The following is a 17580-nucleotide window of genomic DNA, read 5'->3' on the forward strand; positions in this document are numbered from 1 at the left end:
ATTTTAAATATGACTCAAACTGGGAATAGGCTTTTTGGTAATTGAAATGGTAAATCCAACACTATGAACATCCTGAGTGATGCATCATTTGCAGTGTTTTTATTACATTACAATGTTTGGAAATTTGTATGAATATACTTATTCCTAACAACAAACAAAATTTAATTTTTTTAGTGTTGAAACACGGCTAAAGAAAGGAGGAAAACATATCTCGATCATCGAAATTATGCATCAGAAATGTTAGGAGTTTCAAAAGATGAATTTTTTTTCTTTTTTTCTTTTTTTTTTAATCTTCCTAATTTACACTGTCTTAGTAAAACTATCTTCGTGTATTGTTCCTTGATTTAGAATAACCCTAAAACATTGAAAGTCTCTAAACCGCACAATGCAGAAAAAGAAAAGATCTTTCTGCAAGAATAATTCCATTTACTGCCTTCAGTGGTGCTTTTCAAATCTTATTGTAAATAACATACCCCATTTTCTTACCTTGTTAGAATTGTTTTGTCACTTGTGTAATAAATATTATCAGTGACACTCCACAAAATTTGTAGGGTTGCATTTGCATGTATTTTTCATTTTTTTTCCAACTAATGTTGAAGATTTTTAATTTTCTTGAGGCCGCAAACTAAAATGCTTTATCAAGATCACCTAGATTAACGGTGTCATCAACCTAACATTCGAGAGACTACAAATGAATTCTCTTTAACATAGTAGGGATCGAATCTGGCCGAAAAATGTACATAATTCCAAGCTGGTTAGGAAGTTGTAACAAGCTGGTTATGTGTTCTACGTAGTTTCTCTATACTCTGATCCAACTTTTCAACGAATTTGGAACAGGCCTTTTTGCTACAAGTAAAATCGTGTTCGGAAATATCTAATCCTTTCACCCATTGAGATACAAGCTGGGCAAGCCCAGAGTTTGCCTGTGCCATCACAAGTTGCTGGAAAACAACGAGGGCTATCTGACATAGCTCGGCCTCAAAACTTGAAATCCCAGTGGGCATGTTCCCGCCGGCTGCTGTTTCCTTACTACGCCAAGAATTATTGAAAGACCTGCAGAGAAATAGTGTAGTGAGTACATTGTGTCTGCACAACAAATCAGACCTCTCACTAGAGTAAACTGCGTTGACTGAGACAATAGAAATGTAATGCCTAGTAATGAGTGCTTTTGTCCGGAACTCTTGAACTAAGGTCCTAAGTAAGTGTCTCAGACTGGGCCCCATCCATTTATCCCATGACTACTCAATTCGTTTAAGATATAAGAACATGCGTTGAGGATAGCCATGAAACAGTATATTGAAAGCCAAACAAATTGGTTCCATCATTATTGGGAAAACTCAAGTCTCCTTGTCACGGTCAATGAGAGATTCACTTACCAGCGCCATAAGGGATAGGCTTCTTGAGGTACAGCGATGTTGCTCAGAATCCTTTCTATGAGTAATGTAGCGATTTTTACTGACTCGTCTCCTGCGCATGCCAGTATAACAGTCACAATGTGTTACTGCGTAAGGTATCATGCAATTGGACGAGCAAACTTTCTCCAAGACAACCTGCATCAAGAGTTAAGCGCTAAATTGATGGAGTCAAGCAACTAGATAACTAATTAGCACTTGAAAAGGAGACGATATATGAACGAACCTGGTAGAATTTCTTCAGGGTTATAGACGGGCCACAAGGAAGCTAAAGCGGGCACTAGTAGATCATCAACTTCTCCACTGAAACATGTTTGCAACTCCAGTAATTGGACAGCCAGCATTCTGTTGGTAGGGTGAAAGTCCATAGATTGTAAAGACTGACGACCAGAGAGTACATTTAGGCAACTAGAACACGCATCCGCAAGACCTGTGGCCGATCCCTGCTGGGATCTGACTAGAGCTAATTTTCCAATCACAAGAGATGCAGTGACCCAGCGTGCAAGCTTTTCTGGTAAGCCTTCTGGAAGCTTCTTAAAATCAGCATGTCCAGAACCAGTAGATTGTTTATATGCCGCATTTACAAGAGTCCGACTTGCAACAGGCACAGCCCAGCTAGAAACCTCACATAAAAGTTCTTTGTCCTGCAATGGCAAGATACTCAAAAACTTGAACTCAAGACCAAAAATTGCAGATAAGTAATAAGATTAAATATTAAGCATATTAAAATGGCTGGGTCTTGAGGACTCCATGATTGTAAGTGGTTGCAGTAAACACATCATAAAATGAAAAATATTCAATCACGAATATGCCGCTTCCTTTTCCAGAACAACAGATGTGTTTTTAAATAATTTTTAAAAACCAAATATAGAGGCGTTCTAATGGGATTAAGCTCCAAAACTTTCGAACAAATGAGCTTGCGGTAAGACAAACTGCTCTCACCTCAGGCGTTGAGACTGCAGGAGGCGAACTTTGCAGTAGCATATGCAGGACAAGTGCCCGTGTTTCTGCAGTAGTCTCGATGCCATATCCACTGTCTGGACCTTCAGATTCCACCCAGCGTATTGCCTCTAATATATCACGTAAAGATAGGTTGAAATGAGTTTCATGTTTTTTCCTCCGCTGCGATGAGCGAAGAGCATAGGTCATGATACGTATCGCAGGCCTCCTAAAGATTGCCCGTTGTTTGGGAGTCCTTGTACCATGCGTTAGAAAATATCGTAATGTGAGGGCAGCTGTAGTTAGCTCCGCCATACCCTCTCCAAGACAACGTTGCTCAAAAAATTTCCATCTTAACAATCTCTCCATGATCTGCTGCGCCATGCACAACCCATTTCACGGCATAAATGGCTAGAAGAAAAAAATAAAGGAAAAAAACCGGTTTGTTAATACAAAAGCCATACACTACATAATTTAAGAAGATGGAATTAATGCAATGGTAATTTAACACGAACGAGTACAGGGTAAAGCGGCAACCTCAAGTCAAACAATACAAGTAATTCCTCATCATGAAAATCTAGGTGCTGAAATCTAATAAAATGGATGGAGGACAGGAAAAAGATTGGACCTCTAGAATCATAATCGGGAGGTCATCAGCCTCTTTTCCGTCCTGCTCTGAAATGCTTATATCCCTGTAATTCACGACAGCTGAAGCTAGCCATGGAAGGAAACCTGAACGTTCAACAAGGGCTTGCACGCATCCTCGTACCCTTGTTGATTTTAAGAGAACCTGCAAATCCAACGCATCATACCAAATGAATGCATACCAGGCAAAGTTTTTTTCTTGAAAGGCACACCAACTACACTTTGGTTACAAAAAGCATCAGATGGTTCTACTCACCCGCCTGTGTCAGCTGAAAACAATCAAGTAAAATATCTATATGATATGAGAAATCCACATAAGCTTTAGAAATTTAGTACCTGTAAAACCCACTTTCTTGCGAAGGAATCAGCCAAAGGGGAATTGTAAAAACTCATAAGAATCTCCAATACGAACTGACGGCGGAAGACTCGTGCATCTCGGGATGTTGACAATCCGCACGCCAAGAGGCGCAGCATCCATAAACGCTCACTCCGATGACGAGGTGACCCGCTTCCGAACATCGAATGAAATAATGGAACATACTGAACATCAAAGAAAGAGAAAAATTCAATCTTGGATATTGCATGAAGAAGGCGGGATAAAAGTTTGACGGTCTTAAGATGTTTCTATACTGAGCCATTGCTGACCGTGGTGAAAGGATTAAGAGGTGCGCACCTCAAGATCCAAAGCTGGACCCTTCAATAGATAGCGTGTGATAACCATAAAATGAGGGTTCTCTGGATGCATGAGGATGCATGAGCACTCTGCAGCAAATAACATGAGAACAAATGGCAATTGCTGCCACTCTTCAGTAACTGCATTCTTCACATAATTCAGCAACATTCGAATTTGTGGCTGTCCTTTGAAAGTCGAACCCTCCTGTATTCAAACACATAATATTATCAAAATAAAAAAAACTAGACAAGCACGGTTGGAAGTATGTGTACACCACCAACAAAATGGGAAAGGAATTTAACTAAAAAGTTGGAAGTTCTAAACGAAGACACTCTCCAGACAGCTCTGACCCGATCAAAGTGGCTCCTGTCTATATACGTGTCGAAAGAGCGTTTTCAGCACAAGAATATATTATGTACCTCCAAAATAGACATGTATTTTGCAAGAAGCTTGTAGCCTAATCTCCTCATGTCTTCGTCAGAAGAGCTGAGAGATGCTATAGCCACAGCAAGCAGACCCAGACATACAAATTCCTCAGCATCAATGCACTTCACTGCAATTCCATGAAGTCCAAATTGTAGAATATAGCGAGGGTCGTAAGCAGTTCCCTTCAACTGGAGCTCCAAATCAGCATCGTATGTGTCACTAAGGAAAACCTGCACAATACAGTATCCCCAATGGTTGAGCACCAATGCTGTATAAGGGTTTGATATATGATACCTTCACAAATCAAAACACTATTGTAACATATTTCGCAACAGAAAGTAAAGCATGAATTCTGCGTCTGTTATATAGATCATGTAGCTTACTAGCTACTTTAAGTGCGTGCAGTAACTGTTATTTAGAAACTATAACATCTATAAATGAATGTCAATAACAACTGCACTTGGCGTTATCTCAAGTAGTGCCCAAGGACGCTCTCACCTTCTTCGATTTAGCCCCAACTTCTCGATTTCCTAAGGTTATTGAATGATGGGCTAATGTTGGGAAGCATAGAACTGACAAACCACATCTTCTTGGATCTAATGTTAAATCCTCCTTGTAAGTTCTCTTTCGAGATTCTAATACGTTCTCATCTATCTCCAAGCCTTCATCCATCAATTGAGATTTCTCTTCAACTTTTGCTTTCCTTCTTTGCAAAGCAGCCTCGCCCCACAAGTAATCCATGCTTGCGAGCCCAGAAAAACCTGGGGCCAACGAATAATAAATAAGTACATAAGTTTTAGTGACGAAAAGCCACTTTTGTGGATTGAAAACGCAGGCTGACAACTTCTACAGCAGCAAGATTATAATCGAAAGGCTTCACAGAAATAGAAAAAATAAGTGTAGTGAATCAGTCTGAGTATATTGCTAAGTTTCTCAATTAATATGTATTTTAACCATAATTTAAAACTATAAAGTTCAATTGAAGTAGAACTGGGCAATCCACAACTATAAATACATGCAGCGCATTAAATTTTTGGGTTTGAATTTAGTCCCCGCAGTATAAATGAAGACATCTGAGACACTCTGTTAGCAAAAATGCCGACCATACCTGGTCCACCATAAGATTCTAGTTGCTTCATCAGTGCGTAAATTTCAGTGTCGAGCCTCCCAGTAGTAGCACCATAGGCTGCAAGAAGAAGAGAAAGCAGTTCTTCTACTGTCGCTCTATCTTCTGAGGACAGAATCTCATCACCTGGGTGCATCTTCACCTGAAATAGAGATCGAACTAGCTGAAGCAACGCTAATTGGCACTCCTCTGGAACTTCAGCAGGTGCATCAATTCCGACATCTATGTCGGCACCTTCAGCCTCTGACATGCTTGAAACCTGCATATCAGATGCTACTCCGAGGGTTTGTTTCCCAGAGACAACCATGGGAGACCCAATTAGAGAAAGTATAGAAGGGAGGGAGCTCAATGCTGTTCCCTTACCAGCTTGGCGACCAAGATTTTTAGGAAGAGGTCTTGAAGCTGTACTACAGGAGACAATATACAGCACAAACTGCGAATGCGATAACACCAACTCTAGCACAGAAGAAACGATCTCCCTTCTTTTTGCTGTATAATCATCAGGTAAATTCAAGAGACACCCAGCTAAAGCTTGGAGAACTTTCATTCCTTCTACATTCCCAAACTTATATCTAAGACAGGTTTTTGCATAGCTTTCAAATAAAGACATAATGTCTGCCTCAAATCCAGTTGTATCAATTGATTTCACCACTCCAACTAACTGCAATTGTAAGAACTCCTCCAAAGCCTTGATCACTTTGGGTGTTCTGGGAGTGTACGAAGACGTTGATTGATTCTTCATCTGAGCAGCCACTTTAAAAATAACAGTTAAAGTAGAGGCAAGGCCGGTAGCAAACCTCATCACCGAGTCCGCCATCAGACTCCTCAACTTTTGCTGCTTTGGAACCGAACTGGCAGTGTAGGCTTCTGGTAAATGAGCTTCAATGTCTGATAAGATATGTCTTGCGGCGGCAGCCTTTCCATATACTTGAAAGAACACTGTGCTCAAGTCTATTTCTGAACCAATTAAGGAATCTATCTGCAGATCGGCCAAAGGCAGCCCAGCTTTGGGAAGAAGCTTGCGCAGAAGATAGACACGCTTTTTGCTGCTAAGAGGGCATATAGCAAGGCATCTCCTCATCAATGTCACAATATCTTTGAAGTATGATCCAGCTAACTCTTCCACGCTATGATCCTTGTTCACCAGCTTTGATACGCTAGATCCCAGTTCAGTGAAACTTAAAAGTTTTAAAACGAACTCGTCCCATCTTTTGATATGTGTTGTTAATAATCTCAAGTATGTAGACGCAACATGGACCACCAGCCTCGTCATTAAACTCGATTGACACTTACATAAAAAAACTTTAGCGGCAGGCAATAGAAGAAACAGGTCATTGTCTGAAAGACGGAAAGAAGTTTTTTCTGTCTGAAATTTTTTCTCTGTCAAAAATTTACTGGCGAACTTCGAAGCTTCATCGTTCTCGATCTCGTCTTCCCCAGTTCCCTGGCACAACAATCTCCCGAACTCGTTTCTATGAACTGTGCTTGTCTGCACCAGAATTTTGACAATGTTGCCACGTAGAATAGTCGGACGTTGGATACAACAGTTAATGACTTCGATTGGAGCAGTGCTCACAAGTAGTGATAAATGGCTGGATGATGAAGAACAGCCACCTTCTGCATCTGGACTAAAGCTCTGCAGAGCTGATAGCAGGCAACGATCTGCGTCTTCAGCAACATCTTTTAGTACTTCAGTTCCCACAAACCTGAACACATCTAAACTTTCTTGAAGAACTGCCCCGCAGTGCTCAGACTTGAACTTATTATTTAGCCCATTCTGTAAACGCTTCTCGTAAAAAGCCCGAGCAAGCTCGAGGAAAACTGAGGATGAAGACACTCCTGAAGGTGTTCGTACGGTCTTGCATGAAACTAAGTCAGAGAGGAAGGAGAGAAAGTATTGAGAATCTGCGTAGCCTGCTAATTGTAGAACAAAAGATTGAGTAAGATAGTAGTCCTTGGAAAAGGTGGTTTCATCTTCATCAGACACCCTTCCTATCAATTTGAGCGAGAAAAGCTTCATCGTCTTCTGAACAAAGGGTTTGCAAGCCTGAATAGTGGCTCCTTGAAGACTGTCCAACATCTCAGCAAGAGATTCAGACTTTCCACGGAGCTCAATAGCTGAACATGACTCCAGAAGAAACTTCAGATAATCCATAATGCACGCATCAAGTAATCGGGAGCTTTTCTGATGCTTCATCGAGCTCACCTCTGTTTCTGTGGAACACTGACAAAACCCTGCAATTGCAGGATGTGTCAATGACATAATAATCATGTCCTTGCAAAGCAATATCTCTTCAGAAATAGTATTAGACTCTTCTCCATGGTTCGAGGTTTTGGGAATAGTAACGAGCCTTTTCAGATATGTGAAACAAATGTCAAGGCGTTGTTTCTTGTCCAAACTTTCAAGTGATGCGAATGAAAGTTGATGAATGGAGCTGAGTAACGTTTTCATAATGATCAGCTGATCGTGCGCGAGGATTGAAGAGTACGAGCTATCAAGAGTTGTGGATAAAACCTCAAAGTTCAACAGCTTCCCATTGACCCGATACAATAGCGCTGAAAAGAGAACAGAAAACGGGAGTGACTTCAGAAAGTAGAAGATATGATTAGCTAGCTCTCCGATGGACGATGATGAGTCGGACAAAGCTAACCCGCCCATCTTGAATGAGCTCGATGAAAATATACTCAATAGCTCAGTCACAAGTAATTGTCTTTTAATGGTCCGATCCTTCTCTGTATTTTCGAATTCAAGGTCCGCTTCCGTCAACAGACTACAGTGCAGGCCGCACAATGTCATCAAGATTGGTATCCTCTGACCACATGTCTTTGGAATTATTTCAACGAGCTTGAAGAAGCTGTTGCTGACGTTATGCAGTGGTGCACAAACCAAAGCGGATACCAAATTCTCTTTTAACATCACAACGTCATCTTTTGTAGACTCTTTGCAAGTTGTGATGACATCACATAGATGCCCAGAAGGTTCGCTAATTTTCAAGCCAGGCGCCTGCATTGCTGGAGTTGCCCAATTGACTTCACCGTCAAGAAACGAGCGAGCTTGCAGATAAACCACCTGAAGTGGGTTCCATTCACTTCCAAGGGTAGACAAGTTTTTGTCAGTGTTCCTAGTAGTTGGATTAAACTCAGGAGACAAAATAGACGTGATTACAATTCCCAAAGCTCGCGCATCAGTCTGTAAGAACACATTTCAACAGCGTAATCAATAAAAATAGCCACAACCAACAATGCGCCACCTACGACAATATAATAATGATGATAATAATAATAATAATAATAATAATAATAATAACAGAGCCACTTATTACGCTGTCTTCACATATCCAGACTGAGTGAGTCTGATTTTTAACCGTAGAATGCAGTCTGAGTAAAACGAATAAAAATACCTGAATTCGTAGCAGATCACTTAGAACACCAGCAACATACAATGCGATGGCAGATCGCTGAGGCAGTGACATGCTCTTAGAATCAGAGCGAACCACCCGAAGAGTATGCTCCAGTGCGCACACAACAAAAGGACCAAACTCTGGAACCATCGAGCCTACATTAAAGACTTTGGTAAGCTGGATGCAAAAGAATAACATTCAGAAAAACAAAAAATAAAGCAGACATCTAAACAAAACCATCTAGTGTATGACACCGATTTGCGTTTTAATGACCAAGATGATGGTTGGATAATCTGGAATATAGGCGTCAATCGGAGTCGTGAAGTACCTGATAAACCCTTGGATTGTTCAGTGGAACCCTCTCCCAAAGAATGTGCAGAGAGGAGAGAAAATAGCTCGTCAAAATACTTGTATAGCGTCCTACCAACAGAACTTACAGCTTCCGCTAGAAACCCAACAACACATTCGCCAATGCTTCCAAGAATATGCTGATTCGGGTGGTCTTCCTCACTGTCATCTAATTTACATATTGTGTTGACTGGTTCTCCTATCAACCTTGATAAGTGACCCAACCACAAGGTTGTTTCCCAAGTGTTGCTTTCGAAGGCCCCCGTGCTCACCATGAGGCGCGAAGCAAGGAGATGAGCATTATCTCTAATATGGTCTACCCTACAGCCTATCATCATCTTGAGTAACGGTTTCGAATGTTTGTACACAGAACCAAACCCACCAGCCTCTACGATACTATTAGTAGCTGAATTTCTTTGAGAAGCAGCTGTTGTGGCCAATAAAAGCGACAGAAAAGCCTTTTGCTGAGCCAAAGACAGTTGCATGAGATCAGAAGAGAGCAACTTGAAAGGGTCGAATCCTTTGTCTGCAAACGCTACGGGAAGAACCCTCTGAGGCAGCAAATAAAAAGTTAGTGATACAGCTCTTTAGGAGCATTATATCTGAAGCCAAAACAATATTGGATGTTTAAATACAACTAACTAAGGGTACCATTACCATGAATGATGACATCACACATCACACATCCCAAAAGAACTTCCAGAGTGCTGTGACGGACCTGGTATGCAGCTAGCACTTCGAGCAATTTAGCATGTAGCAGAGACTGAATTGAGCCATTGGCACTAACAATAGCTTCTGAACCCCAAATTTGAGCTAGTATCTCCAGCGCACTTGAATCTTCCTCCTCTTCATCTCCTTCTGACTCCACACTGGAATCAGAATGACTTAATTGGGTTCTATCAGGTTCATCAATGACGTAGCCTTCGTCTTTTTTCCTCCTTTTACCAGCACTAACCTCCTTAACTGGTTGAGTTCTTTTGTGATTCCCATCAGGCTCATCTAGTGAATTTTTTCTTCTATTTATGGTTGAATTTATAATAAGTAAAATGTTCGGGTCCGGTAAAGTAGCTCGCATAGTATCCTGAATACTTTCTACGAGTTCTAACCATTGACGCCTCTGGAACTCCTGCTCTGAGTCCCTTAAAGAATCACCCCTCTTAATGCTTCTAGTTTTTGTCTCTAATACAGAAAAATTACCGGAAAATCTGTCTTTCAATTGTGAACACGTATTCTCTGCCGCTGCAAATGCTCCGTCGACAAGAAGCTCTAGTGATAAGAGAGCCTCCAGTAACAAACGCAAAGATGCATGTTTCACCAGGACATTAGCATGCTGCAAGCCCCTGTTTAAGGCCACTTTTGGCAAGGCCCGAGGAAGCAAATGTCGCAGATTATTTCGAACTAGAGGTCCATCGGGGGCTGGAACAGGGAGACCCCGCAACGCCATAGAGGATAAAGGAGGAGGCGTGCTTGAAATGTGTACGAGATCAGCTACAAGAGACATGATTGTAAACCTGTAAAGGACAGCAACACAAAGTTTAGCTCATGAAGGTACACAAGGCCAATCAACACAGCGTGAAAGCATCCATAAGTTTACCACAACCTCGCCATATCCCCGCAGCATGCCCTTACAAGTGCATCATATTTACATGTTCTCATGCATGTTTCGAAATGACGAGGTTGGAAAGTGAGAGTCTTATATACACAGACCGACAAAGAAATTGCTCAAAAATCATCACAAAAACTAGTAAACAAATAGCTTACCAAGTTGGAGAAGGTCTAGGCTCTAAAGAATAAGGAACGGCATCGAGATATGCTGCCGCAAGCCTTGGTCTTAATCTCGCTGTTGTTAACAAAAGCTCTCTGTGTCGAAAGGCCTCAGTGACACGCAAACGCAACAACAGTCGTAAAAGTCTTCCTTGGTTACCACCATGGGCTCCAGACTTGAAATTCACTGATTCCCATGGTGATGCATACTCAGGACAGAGCCCATGTGATGGATCTGTGCACAGTGCCATAAGGGTCTCGTAAGCCACATCAGCGGACTCTCTAAACAACTCATCACCTGCAATACGCGCAAGCTGTTCAAGAGCAACATCTCCGAAGAGCACACTCTGGAGTCCTGCTGGGACCAGTGACGCTGGCGCCATCACCTTCTCTTGGAAAACATGGAGTACTTGAATAATAGTAGCCTCTTCATCCTTTGCGAGTCCATGCAGGAGACCTGCGTAAAGAGGACGCTTCTGAAGAATCCATCGAAGAAGGCCAGGGTCTCCAACAACTAAAAATGACAGCGCAAACTCGATGAAGTAATACCTAGAGAAAAAAAACAAGAGCTGTCACATTGCAAAAATGTTTCTAAATCTAATACAATATGAAAAGGTTGGCAGCGTATGATTCACTTCGAAAGAAGTCACAATTGATCAAACTATACCATACAATTAAAGCAGCGAGTCCAAAAATCCAAGAACAACATTGCCAAATAATGGTGAAAGAGACGACATTATAATCACCTGGTCGATTGATGCAACAATCCCTGGGTTTTGGTATTCGCCGAGGCTTTAAAGGGATGCTGAGCAAGTTTTTTCAAAGCTTCCAAAGTGAAATCAAAATTTGTTGCAACATCGACCGCCAAGAGCTTCCCTCGTAAAACAATGCTGGACAACAATCTCAGCACAGCTTTCTGCCTACTTCTCTGCTTTGAAGACAAATGCGAGTACATATCCTTAATCTTTGACCGTCCAAAAGTTCGGGCAAGCTTGTCCAATCGCGACTGCACGACTGCCAACGCCTTTGCTTTTTGTAGTGCCTCTACACTATTACCACGGACCTTCCTATCATCAACTCTGTTAGTCCTCCCTTTACCCTGCGGGTGTCGAAAAATCTCCGAAAGGAGCAGCATAAGCGGAACAGCTGTAGGGGCGCCCGAACCAAGCTCCCAAGCAGACAAAAGCTCAACACATTTCGGTGATGCTAACACATACTGTCGCAACACTTTCCCTCCTCGCTTGGGGACTGCTAAAACTTTCAAAAATTCATGCAATGCGTGCATCAACTCATCGCTCTGCCGAGACGCCAATCCTGCTGCCAAATTCTGTGTTTCCTCATCCAGCTGCTCCGTGATCATGAATCCTTCGCCTCCATCCTCCTCCACCATTTCCATATCCTCCAATTCATTGTTGCGTTGCAGCTCCTGCACTTCCTCCGCTGCCATGATTCCAACTTAGGGAAAGCGACCAAACTGATCAATCCTGAATGCGGCGTCAGCGGCCTCTCCTAACAATTCGTCGCTTTGAACAATTGGTGCCCTCGATTTCTTCTCTTGCATGTGCTGCAACACAATAACCCCAATACACTCAATCCAAAAGCTCAACGGAGAATAACAACCACAAAGAAAATTGCAACAACCATCGCAGAAAAGGATGGCCAGGTTTAGAGTGCAACATATAACCCTAATCAGACAACTACGCTCTCTCCCTGCCTCTTTCCCTCCCTCTCTCCTAATTCTTTCCCACCATCGCTGACTAGAGTTTACTCACCTTCCATTCGCTCTTTCTCGCCCCTTAGCTTCTCCACCTCCACCTATACAGACCAGCTAAATTTCCATCACCGCCCTTGCAGACACTGACGGAACTCGCTTCAATCAAGTCATGTTCAAAAAAAAAAAACCAAAGAGGCACTCAGTGCTCCCGCTTCATCACTGAGCAGAATTTCAGGGGCAGAGTGTAAACCCAGAACCTAAAACCCAAAATCCTTCTGGCCGACATTATCACCTCCATCGTGGATGATACTGTTCGGGATGTATGAAACTGTTCCGTGGCTCATAAAGGTTCCTACTCGTAGCTCCGATTCCTCTGTGAACACCGCAACTTCTTGGCTCTTGTCAAGGTGGGAAAGCTTGCACAAGCCATGGCCTGTCACAGAATCACGAAAAGACATTGCATAACGTCGAACACTGGCCAGTCTCAAGCGCTCGAGTGGGTTTTAGGACTGTCAGAAGCACCCACCAGCAAGCTCCATCTCGTCCTCTGTCTGACGCTGCTTGTCCTAGTGGCAATTTGCTTCATAAGCTTGGAATTTCGGTTTCTGGGAGCTGGTCCCCGGGTTTCGAGAAGCGGCATAGCTAATAGTGTAGTGCAGAGGAGAGACGTGGGGGAGAGGCGATACTTGTATTGGGGCCCAGGAATCGATTGTCCTGGGAAGTATTGTGTTCAATGTGGTGGACTTGGTCACCAGGAGTCAAGCTTGAGATGTGCTCTCGAGGAAGCTTTGTTTCTCAACAGGTGATGACCTTCTTCACGATATTTCTATGTCAAGCGGTGCAATTACTATTTTCAGCAGGGGATGCAAGAACGCCGTCTGGCTGCAGTGATTACTGAACTATCTATATGAAGCATATGCTGGGTCACTCAGTTTGTTATGAAGCAAACCATCTTTTATATTCCTACTCCCTGAAATTGCAGGACATTTGTGTTGCCATCAACTATGTGCATTGCCAAGGAACACAACAATGCAAAGCTACCCCAGCTTAGAGAGGACCAATGGTATACCTCAGTCTTGCATGGACTTGCCAATCTTTGAAATGTTCAAGATTTTGCAATCTCTATTGTCATTGGATTTCATGGCTGGTCGACATGTGTTGCTACGCTTCGGTGACATAGCGCTCTTCACTTGGAGACTAAAACGGTTGGGATGTCCATTCTCAAGCTGCAAATCCGAAACATGGAATCGGATATGTAGGACCTGTAGTATGTACATGTCACCAACTGGCTGTCTTGCAGCAGGTTGGAGTTGAACAGGTGCTCCATGGCTGCGCTCTACGATCTGGTGTTAATGTCGCAGACAGTGCCTGTGATTGCATCAAACTCCAAAGAATGGCATGATATATTTTTACGAAAAGACACGGTGTTTGTTCAAGTTGAAGGCATAAAGCGGGAGGAACTGAAGCATAAGGAAATGTTTCGGCAAGCACACGTTGTAAATCGCACTGCAAACAAGCAGGCGTGGTGAGAGGATTGGAAGCGAAGATACAAGCAGTCCTCTGACACAAATTGATGAATTACTATTATGATTGTGTTAGTATTCCTTAGCGATCTGCACACTCGAGCAAAACTCATAAGGTGGTTATCGAGCATAAGGTGCGAAGCAAGCCACAGTTCACTCACTTTGCTTGGTAAGTTGTGGCAGGTTTATGGAGTGCAAGAATCGACATAATCAAAGTGCCATTATGCTTTCTTATTCCTTCCTACAGACAATGGTTGCACCCCCACTTCGCGCTGCTGCCGAGCTCGTAAGATATCTTCGAATAGGCGCACATGCTTGATTCATATAAATGCTACTACATGCTGACTATTTTACGTATCACTTAAATGCTTCCTGCAACTCCGTAAATAGCTCCAGATACTTCTTGATGAAATGTTATTACTTCCACGACCTGTTACTGCGAGTGATTAAGAGACTCAGCTGTGATGGTAGGACTTATCCTGGAATTCTTTCGTCCACAGATCAAAGAGGAGCTGAAAGACTACGATGCATTACATGTTCGCAGAGGTGACAAAGTGAAGGTTCATAAGGCAAAATCTGGAGCACTTCGCACCATGTACGCCCACCTGGACAATGACACTCAACCAGAGGCCATACTAAAGCGCATCAAGCCTTGGATACCTGCAGGCCGCACTCTTTACATTGCCACTGATGAGAGACAAGTTCACTATTTTGACAAGTTATTCTCAAAGTAAGCTCTGGCAAACTTCATCCATGCTGAACTTCTGTGTGATTGATTTTTCCTGCTGCATTCTTTCAAATGATTCAGGAATATACTTACAGATACAGGGTGATGAAGGCAAAGAATTTCTCTTCAATCTTGGACACTGTCGTTCATAATAATTATCAGCTGTTCATAGTAGAGCGGTTGGTGCTTATGGGAGCGAAGACCCTGGTTAACACGTGGAAGGAGAATGCTGATGATCTAAGCTTAAGTGACGAAACGAAAAAGAAACTGCACCGATGGGAGCATGCTGTAAACTCATCATAACGTGAGTACCCGCTGCGCAGGATTGTGCCCTGAGCTTGTGTTTCTCGATATCATGCATTTGTGCATAATCTTTTGATACGATCAACGCACTAATAAGGCATGATTAAAAAAAAGTTGAGAAGGATGCTCCAGGCTGCTGGAAAACGTTCCGCAAGTTACGCAAGCATTAAGGTGCCTCATCACGAGCACCAGCAGGCTACTTTTACTATTGCAACACCAGCTGCACCAATATGCACATTAGAACGTAAATGTGACTAAGTCACTGCATTTTAAACTACCGAAACAGCATAAACGTTTCATAAGTGCATCGTGAACCGGGACATAATTCTGAACATAAACAGCAACGTTCCAACGATTGAATTCGTTCAAGCACTACATGACTAACGAAGAAAATGTGAATACAACTCACTCTACAACTTGCCAACATGAGATAACTGACGTAATAACTATATTTACCAACTCATACACAGGTGTTGAACTCATTGGCCTACTAAATCCCCAATAGTCAACTTCTAGACACATACACATACCTCCAATTTCGGCTTGGCGGTCTCAAAACCCTAAAATCCTTCCAAGAATAGGATTAGGGTAGATGAAAACAGTGTAACGAAAAACTGATCGGGAGATTCGTGCAGTGGATGCAAAAGCTTCATATCCTCGTGATTAAAATGTTTTTTTTTTGAAACAACGTTGCAATCTCCGTGCAGATTAGTTGTGAACATGTATAATTTCAGTTGGAAGAATTCTAGGATTGGAATAGAAGACTCTTATCGTACTTTGTTATACCTTACAATACTTAAAAGTTGACGATATATCAAAATGCATAATAATGAAGATGACCTTAAAAATATTCAGAGCACGTTTTGTTAAACTCAAAGTTTGAAGAGAAGGTTAAATTATAAATTATAAATATCATGAGTTTTCATAATCTGGTTCATTCAAAAAACATTTAATTGAAATATATGTATATATATATATATATATATATATCTTTGTTTATTGGGTATTGCTAATGTCACCACAGATGAGAATGTGAAAGGATCTTTTAAGACTTCATTTGTGAGACCTGGCTGGCACTCTGAGACGGTCTTTAAAATCGGGACCTGAGTTCAATCGTGTCTTGGAATCTGAATAAAGGGGCGAGGTAGGTCGCCAACCCTATTCATAATTCCCTGTCTCCTACTTTATCCTCGCGGCGCTGCACACTTGTTTTTGGTGCTACTCAATATTTTCTTTGCTCGCTGGATTTCTGCACAGCTTGCATTCTACAGACTTCGTTACAGCGTGCTCTACAGTTATACTCTCCTGTTGGATTTCTCCTTTGTGAGATACTGTTTACTTAGGGTTATCTTAGGGCTTTCCTATCCTCAGGGTTTCTGTGCGTAGGCACGGATTGTAAGATTCACTGCAAATTGGTGCCGTTGTGTTGGTGATTTCTTGACGGGGTGTAAGGATTGTGGATGCCCTTCTGAAGCGGTCACTGTTAGCCCTCTTGTATCGCGTTTAGGCCTTGTTATAGTAGACGACTGCATGGCATCTTCTGCGTGATTAATGTCGCGGTGGAGTATGTCCTTGCATGTGAGATTATGTGGCGTCATGCTTTCGCTTGTGAAAGCAATATCATCTGGTTCTTTCATTTATCTCCTTGTCGTTGCTTTATTGCATTACGTGGATTACTTGATATCGTACGCAATTAAGCCGGCGTCTCAGTTGTTGATTGTGGCTGGGATGCGACTATGCGTTACGTAGATAAAGTGGTAGATACTGTCTGCTCAACCTGAATGGCTTGTGGGTCATGAGGGATCGGGCCTGGTTATTCTACACAGTTTCAGTTTCACTTAGTTCTCATCTAGTCTTTTTTTTATGTCTAGTGGTTTGACTGTCAGGAAACCTTTCCGGTTTTGGTTTCCGAGCATTGTGTGTTCGAATGTGTTGTTAAACGACGTCTCTTAAACTTCTCGGTTCATGAAATGATTATGCACACCAATTGTTCTATCTCTGACATTAACCTGGAGACAATCATGAGGCTGTTTATGATCGTGGACAATTTCACGCTCCTCTGTCTTTGTAGGCTTACGTGTATTGAGGAGTCGCGGAAATACACATGCGTCGGCCAGATTAGGGTATGATGATCTACTACGCCAAAACAGTTATCCCTGTCCGAATAACCGTGTGGATAAGTCGTATCTGACCCCTTTCTGAGCATTTCGAGGGTAAACTCAGTATGTACGAGCCCTTGTGTCCGTCGATGCTCGGCACCCTACCACGGGGCGTTTTCCACAGTCACTAGCCTAGTGAACTGGAGTCAGCTTCGCACGATAAAACAAGAATATTCGGCACGTCCATGTCATGGCATCTTTGTTTTTCGGAAAGACTCACTAACATTAATGCAACACTGGAATTTCTATCAAGAAATGAATGAAGGAGGCATTACCAGTAGCCTTACTTCATCAGCTAACCAAAATCAAAACACGACGAAATGATGTTGAATTACCCAGTGGTGTAACAATAAAATCCACAGCCAGGCGGAGATGAATTTTTGCCGGCGACATCAAAATGAAAAAGTTTCATCCTACCAA

General features: G+C 42.3%; 2 protein-coding genes and 1 non-coding gene across 12 annotated transcripts; 2 read left to right on the forward strand and 1 right to left on the reverse strand.

Moving 5' to 3' along the window:
* Window positions 1–683: 683 nt before the first annotated feature.
* LOC112279050 (uncharacterized) lies at window positions 684–12692 on the reverse strand. Of its 4 annotated transcripts, none has more exons than XR_016501807.1 (16): window positions 12507–12692; window positions 11481–12298; window positions 10732–11283; window positions 9689–10481; window positions 8951–9521; window positions 8623–8777; window positions 5204–8411; window positions 4594–4856; window positions 4089–4325; window positions 3670–3873; window positions 3333–3536; window positions 2980–3141; window positions 2355–2723; window positions 1639–1757; window positions 1377–1467; window positions 684–1053 (listed from the first exon to the last, which is right to left on the reverse strand). XR_016501807.1 is itself a non-coding variant. In XM_024513113.3 (16 exons), the coding sequence occupies exons 2-16, from the start codon at window positions 12179–12181 to the stop codon at window positions 756–758; spliced, it is 8211 nt and encodes a 2736-aa protein (XP_024368881.1). In that variant the 5' UTR covers window positions 12182–12298; window positions 12507–12692; the 3' UTR covers window positions 684–755. The 4 variants fall into 4 exon arrangements, 3 of the variants coding, with proteins under 3 accessions (XP_024368881.1, XP_024368880.1, XP_090104415.1); XM_024513113.3 differs by having other exon boundaries at window positions 1639–2056; window positions 8623–8762; XM_024513112.3 differs by having other exon boundaries at window positions 1639–2056.
* Window positions 12693–12876: 184 nt separating this feature from the next.
* LOC112279051 (uncharacterized) lies at window positions 12877–15049 on the forward strand. Of its 7 annotated transcripts, none has more exons than XM_024513114.3 (6): window positions 12877–13250; window positions 13431–13511; window positions 13749–13973; window positions 14155–14257; window positions 14472–14701; window positions 14794–15049. In XM_024513114.3, the coding sequence occupies exons 1-6, from the start codon at window positions 12877–12879 to the stop codon at window positions 14999–15001; spliced, it is 1221 nt and encodes a 406-aa protein (XP_024368882.1). In that variant the 3' UTR covers window positions 15002–15049. The 7 variants fall into 7 exon arrangements, with proteins under 7 accessions (XP_024368882.1, XP_073386119.1, XP_024368884.1 ...); XM_073530018.2 differs by having other exon boundaries at window positions 14800–15049; XM_024513116.3 differs by having other exon boundaries at window positions 14810–15049.
* Window positions 15050–17118: 2069 nt separating this feature from the next.
* LOC112279225 (small nucleolar RNA R38) lies at window positions 17119–17199 on the forward strand. The gene has a single exon (XR_002968927.1). It is a non-coding gene; the product is annotated as a small nucleolar RNA R38 (small nucleolar RNA).
* Window positions 17200–17580: the final 381 nt, after the last annotated feature.

Source organism: Physcomitrium patens, chromosome 2, assembly GCF_059467195.1.
Source record: "Physcomitrium patens ecotype Gransden chromosome 2, ASM5946719v1, whole genome shotgun sequence".
Lineage (NCBI taxonomy): Eukaryota > Viridiplantae > Streptophyta > Bryopsida > Funariales > Funariaceae > Physcomitrium > Physcomitrium patens.

Coding starts and splice junctions, on each gene's coding strand:
- LOC112279050 (XM_024513112.3), bottom strand. CDS start 12,181: ATGGCAGCGGAGGAAGTGCAGGAGCTGCAACGCAACAATGAATTGGAG. Junction 8,412..8,622: donor GTGATCTGCTACGAATTCAG/GTATTTTTATTC, acceptor GTGTTCTTACAG/ACTGATGCGCGAGCTTTGGG. Junction 2,057..2,354: donor CTGCAGTCTCAACGCCTGAG/GTGAGAGCAGTT, acceptor TTGCCATTGCAG/GACAAAGAACTTTTATGTGA.
- LOC112279051 (XM_024513114.3), top strand. CDS start 12,877: ATGGCCTGTCACAGAATCACGAAAAGACATTGCATAACGTCGAACACT. Junction 13,251..13,430: donor GAAGCTTTGTTTCTCAACAG/GTGATGACCTTC, acceptor CTGAAATTGCAG/GACATTTGTGTTGCCATCAA. Junction 13,512..13,748: donor CAGCTTAGAGAGGACCAATG/GTATACCTCAGT, acceptor GCTGTCTTGCAG/CAGGTTGGAGTTGAACAGGT.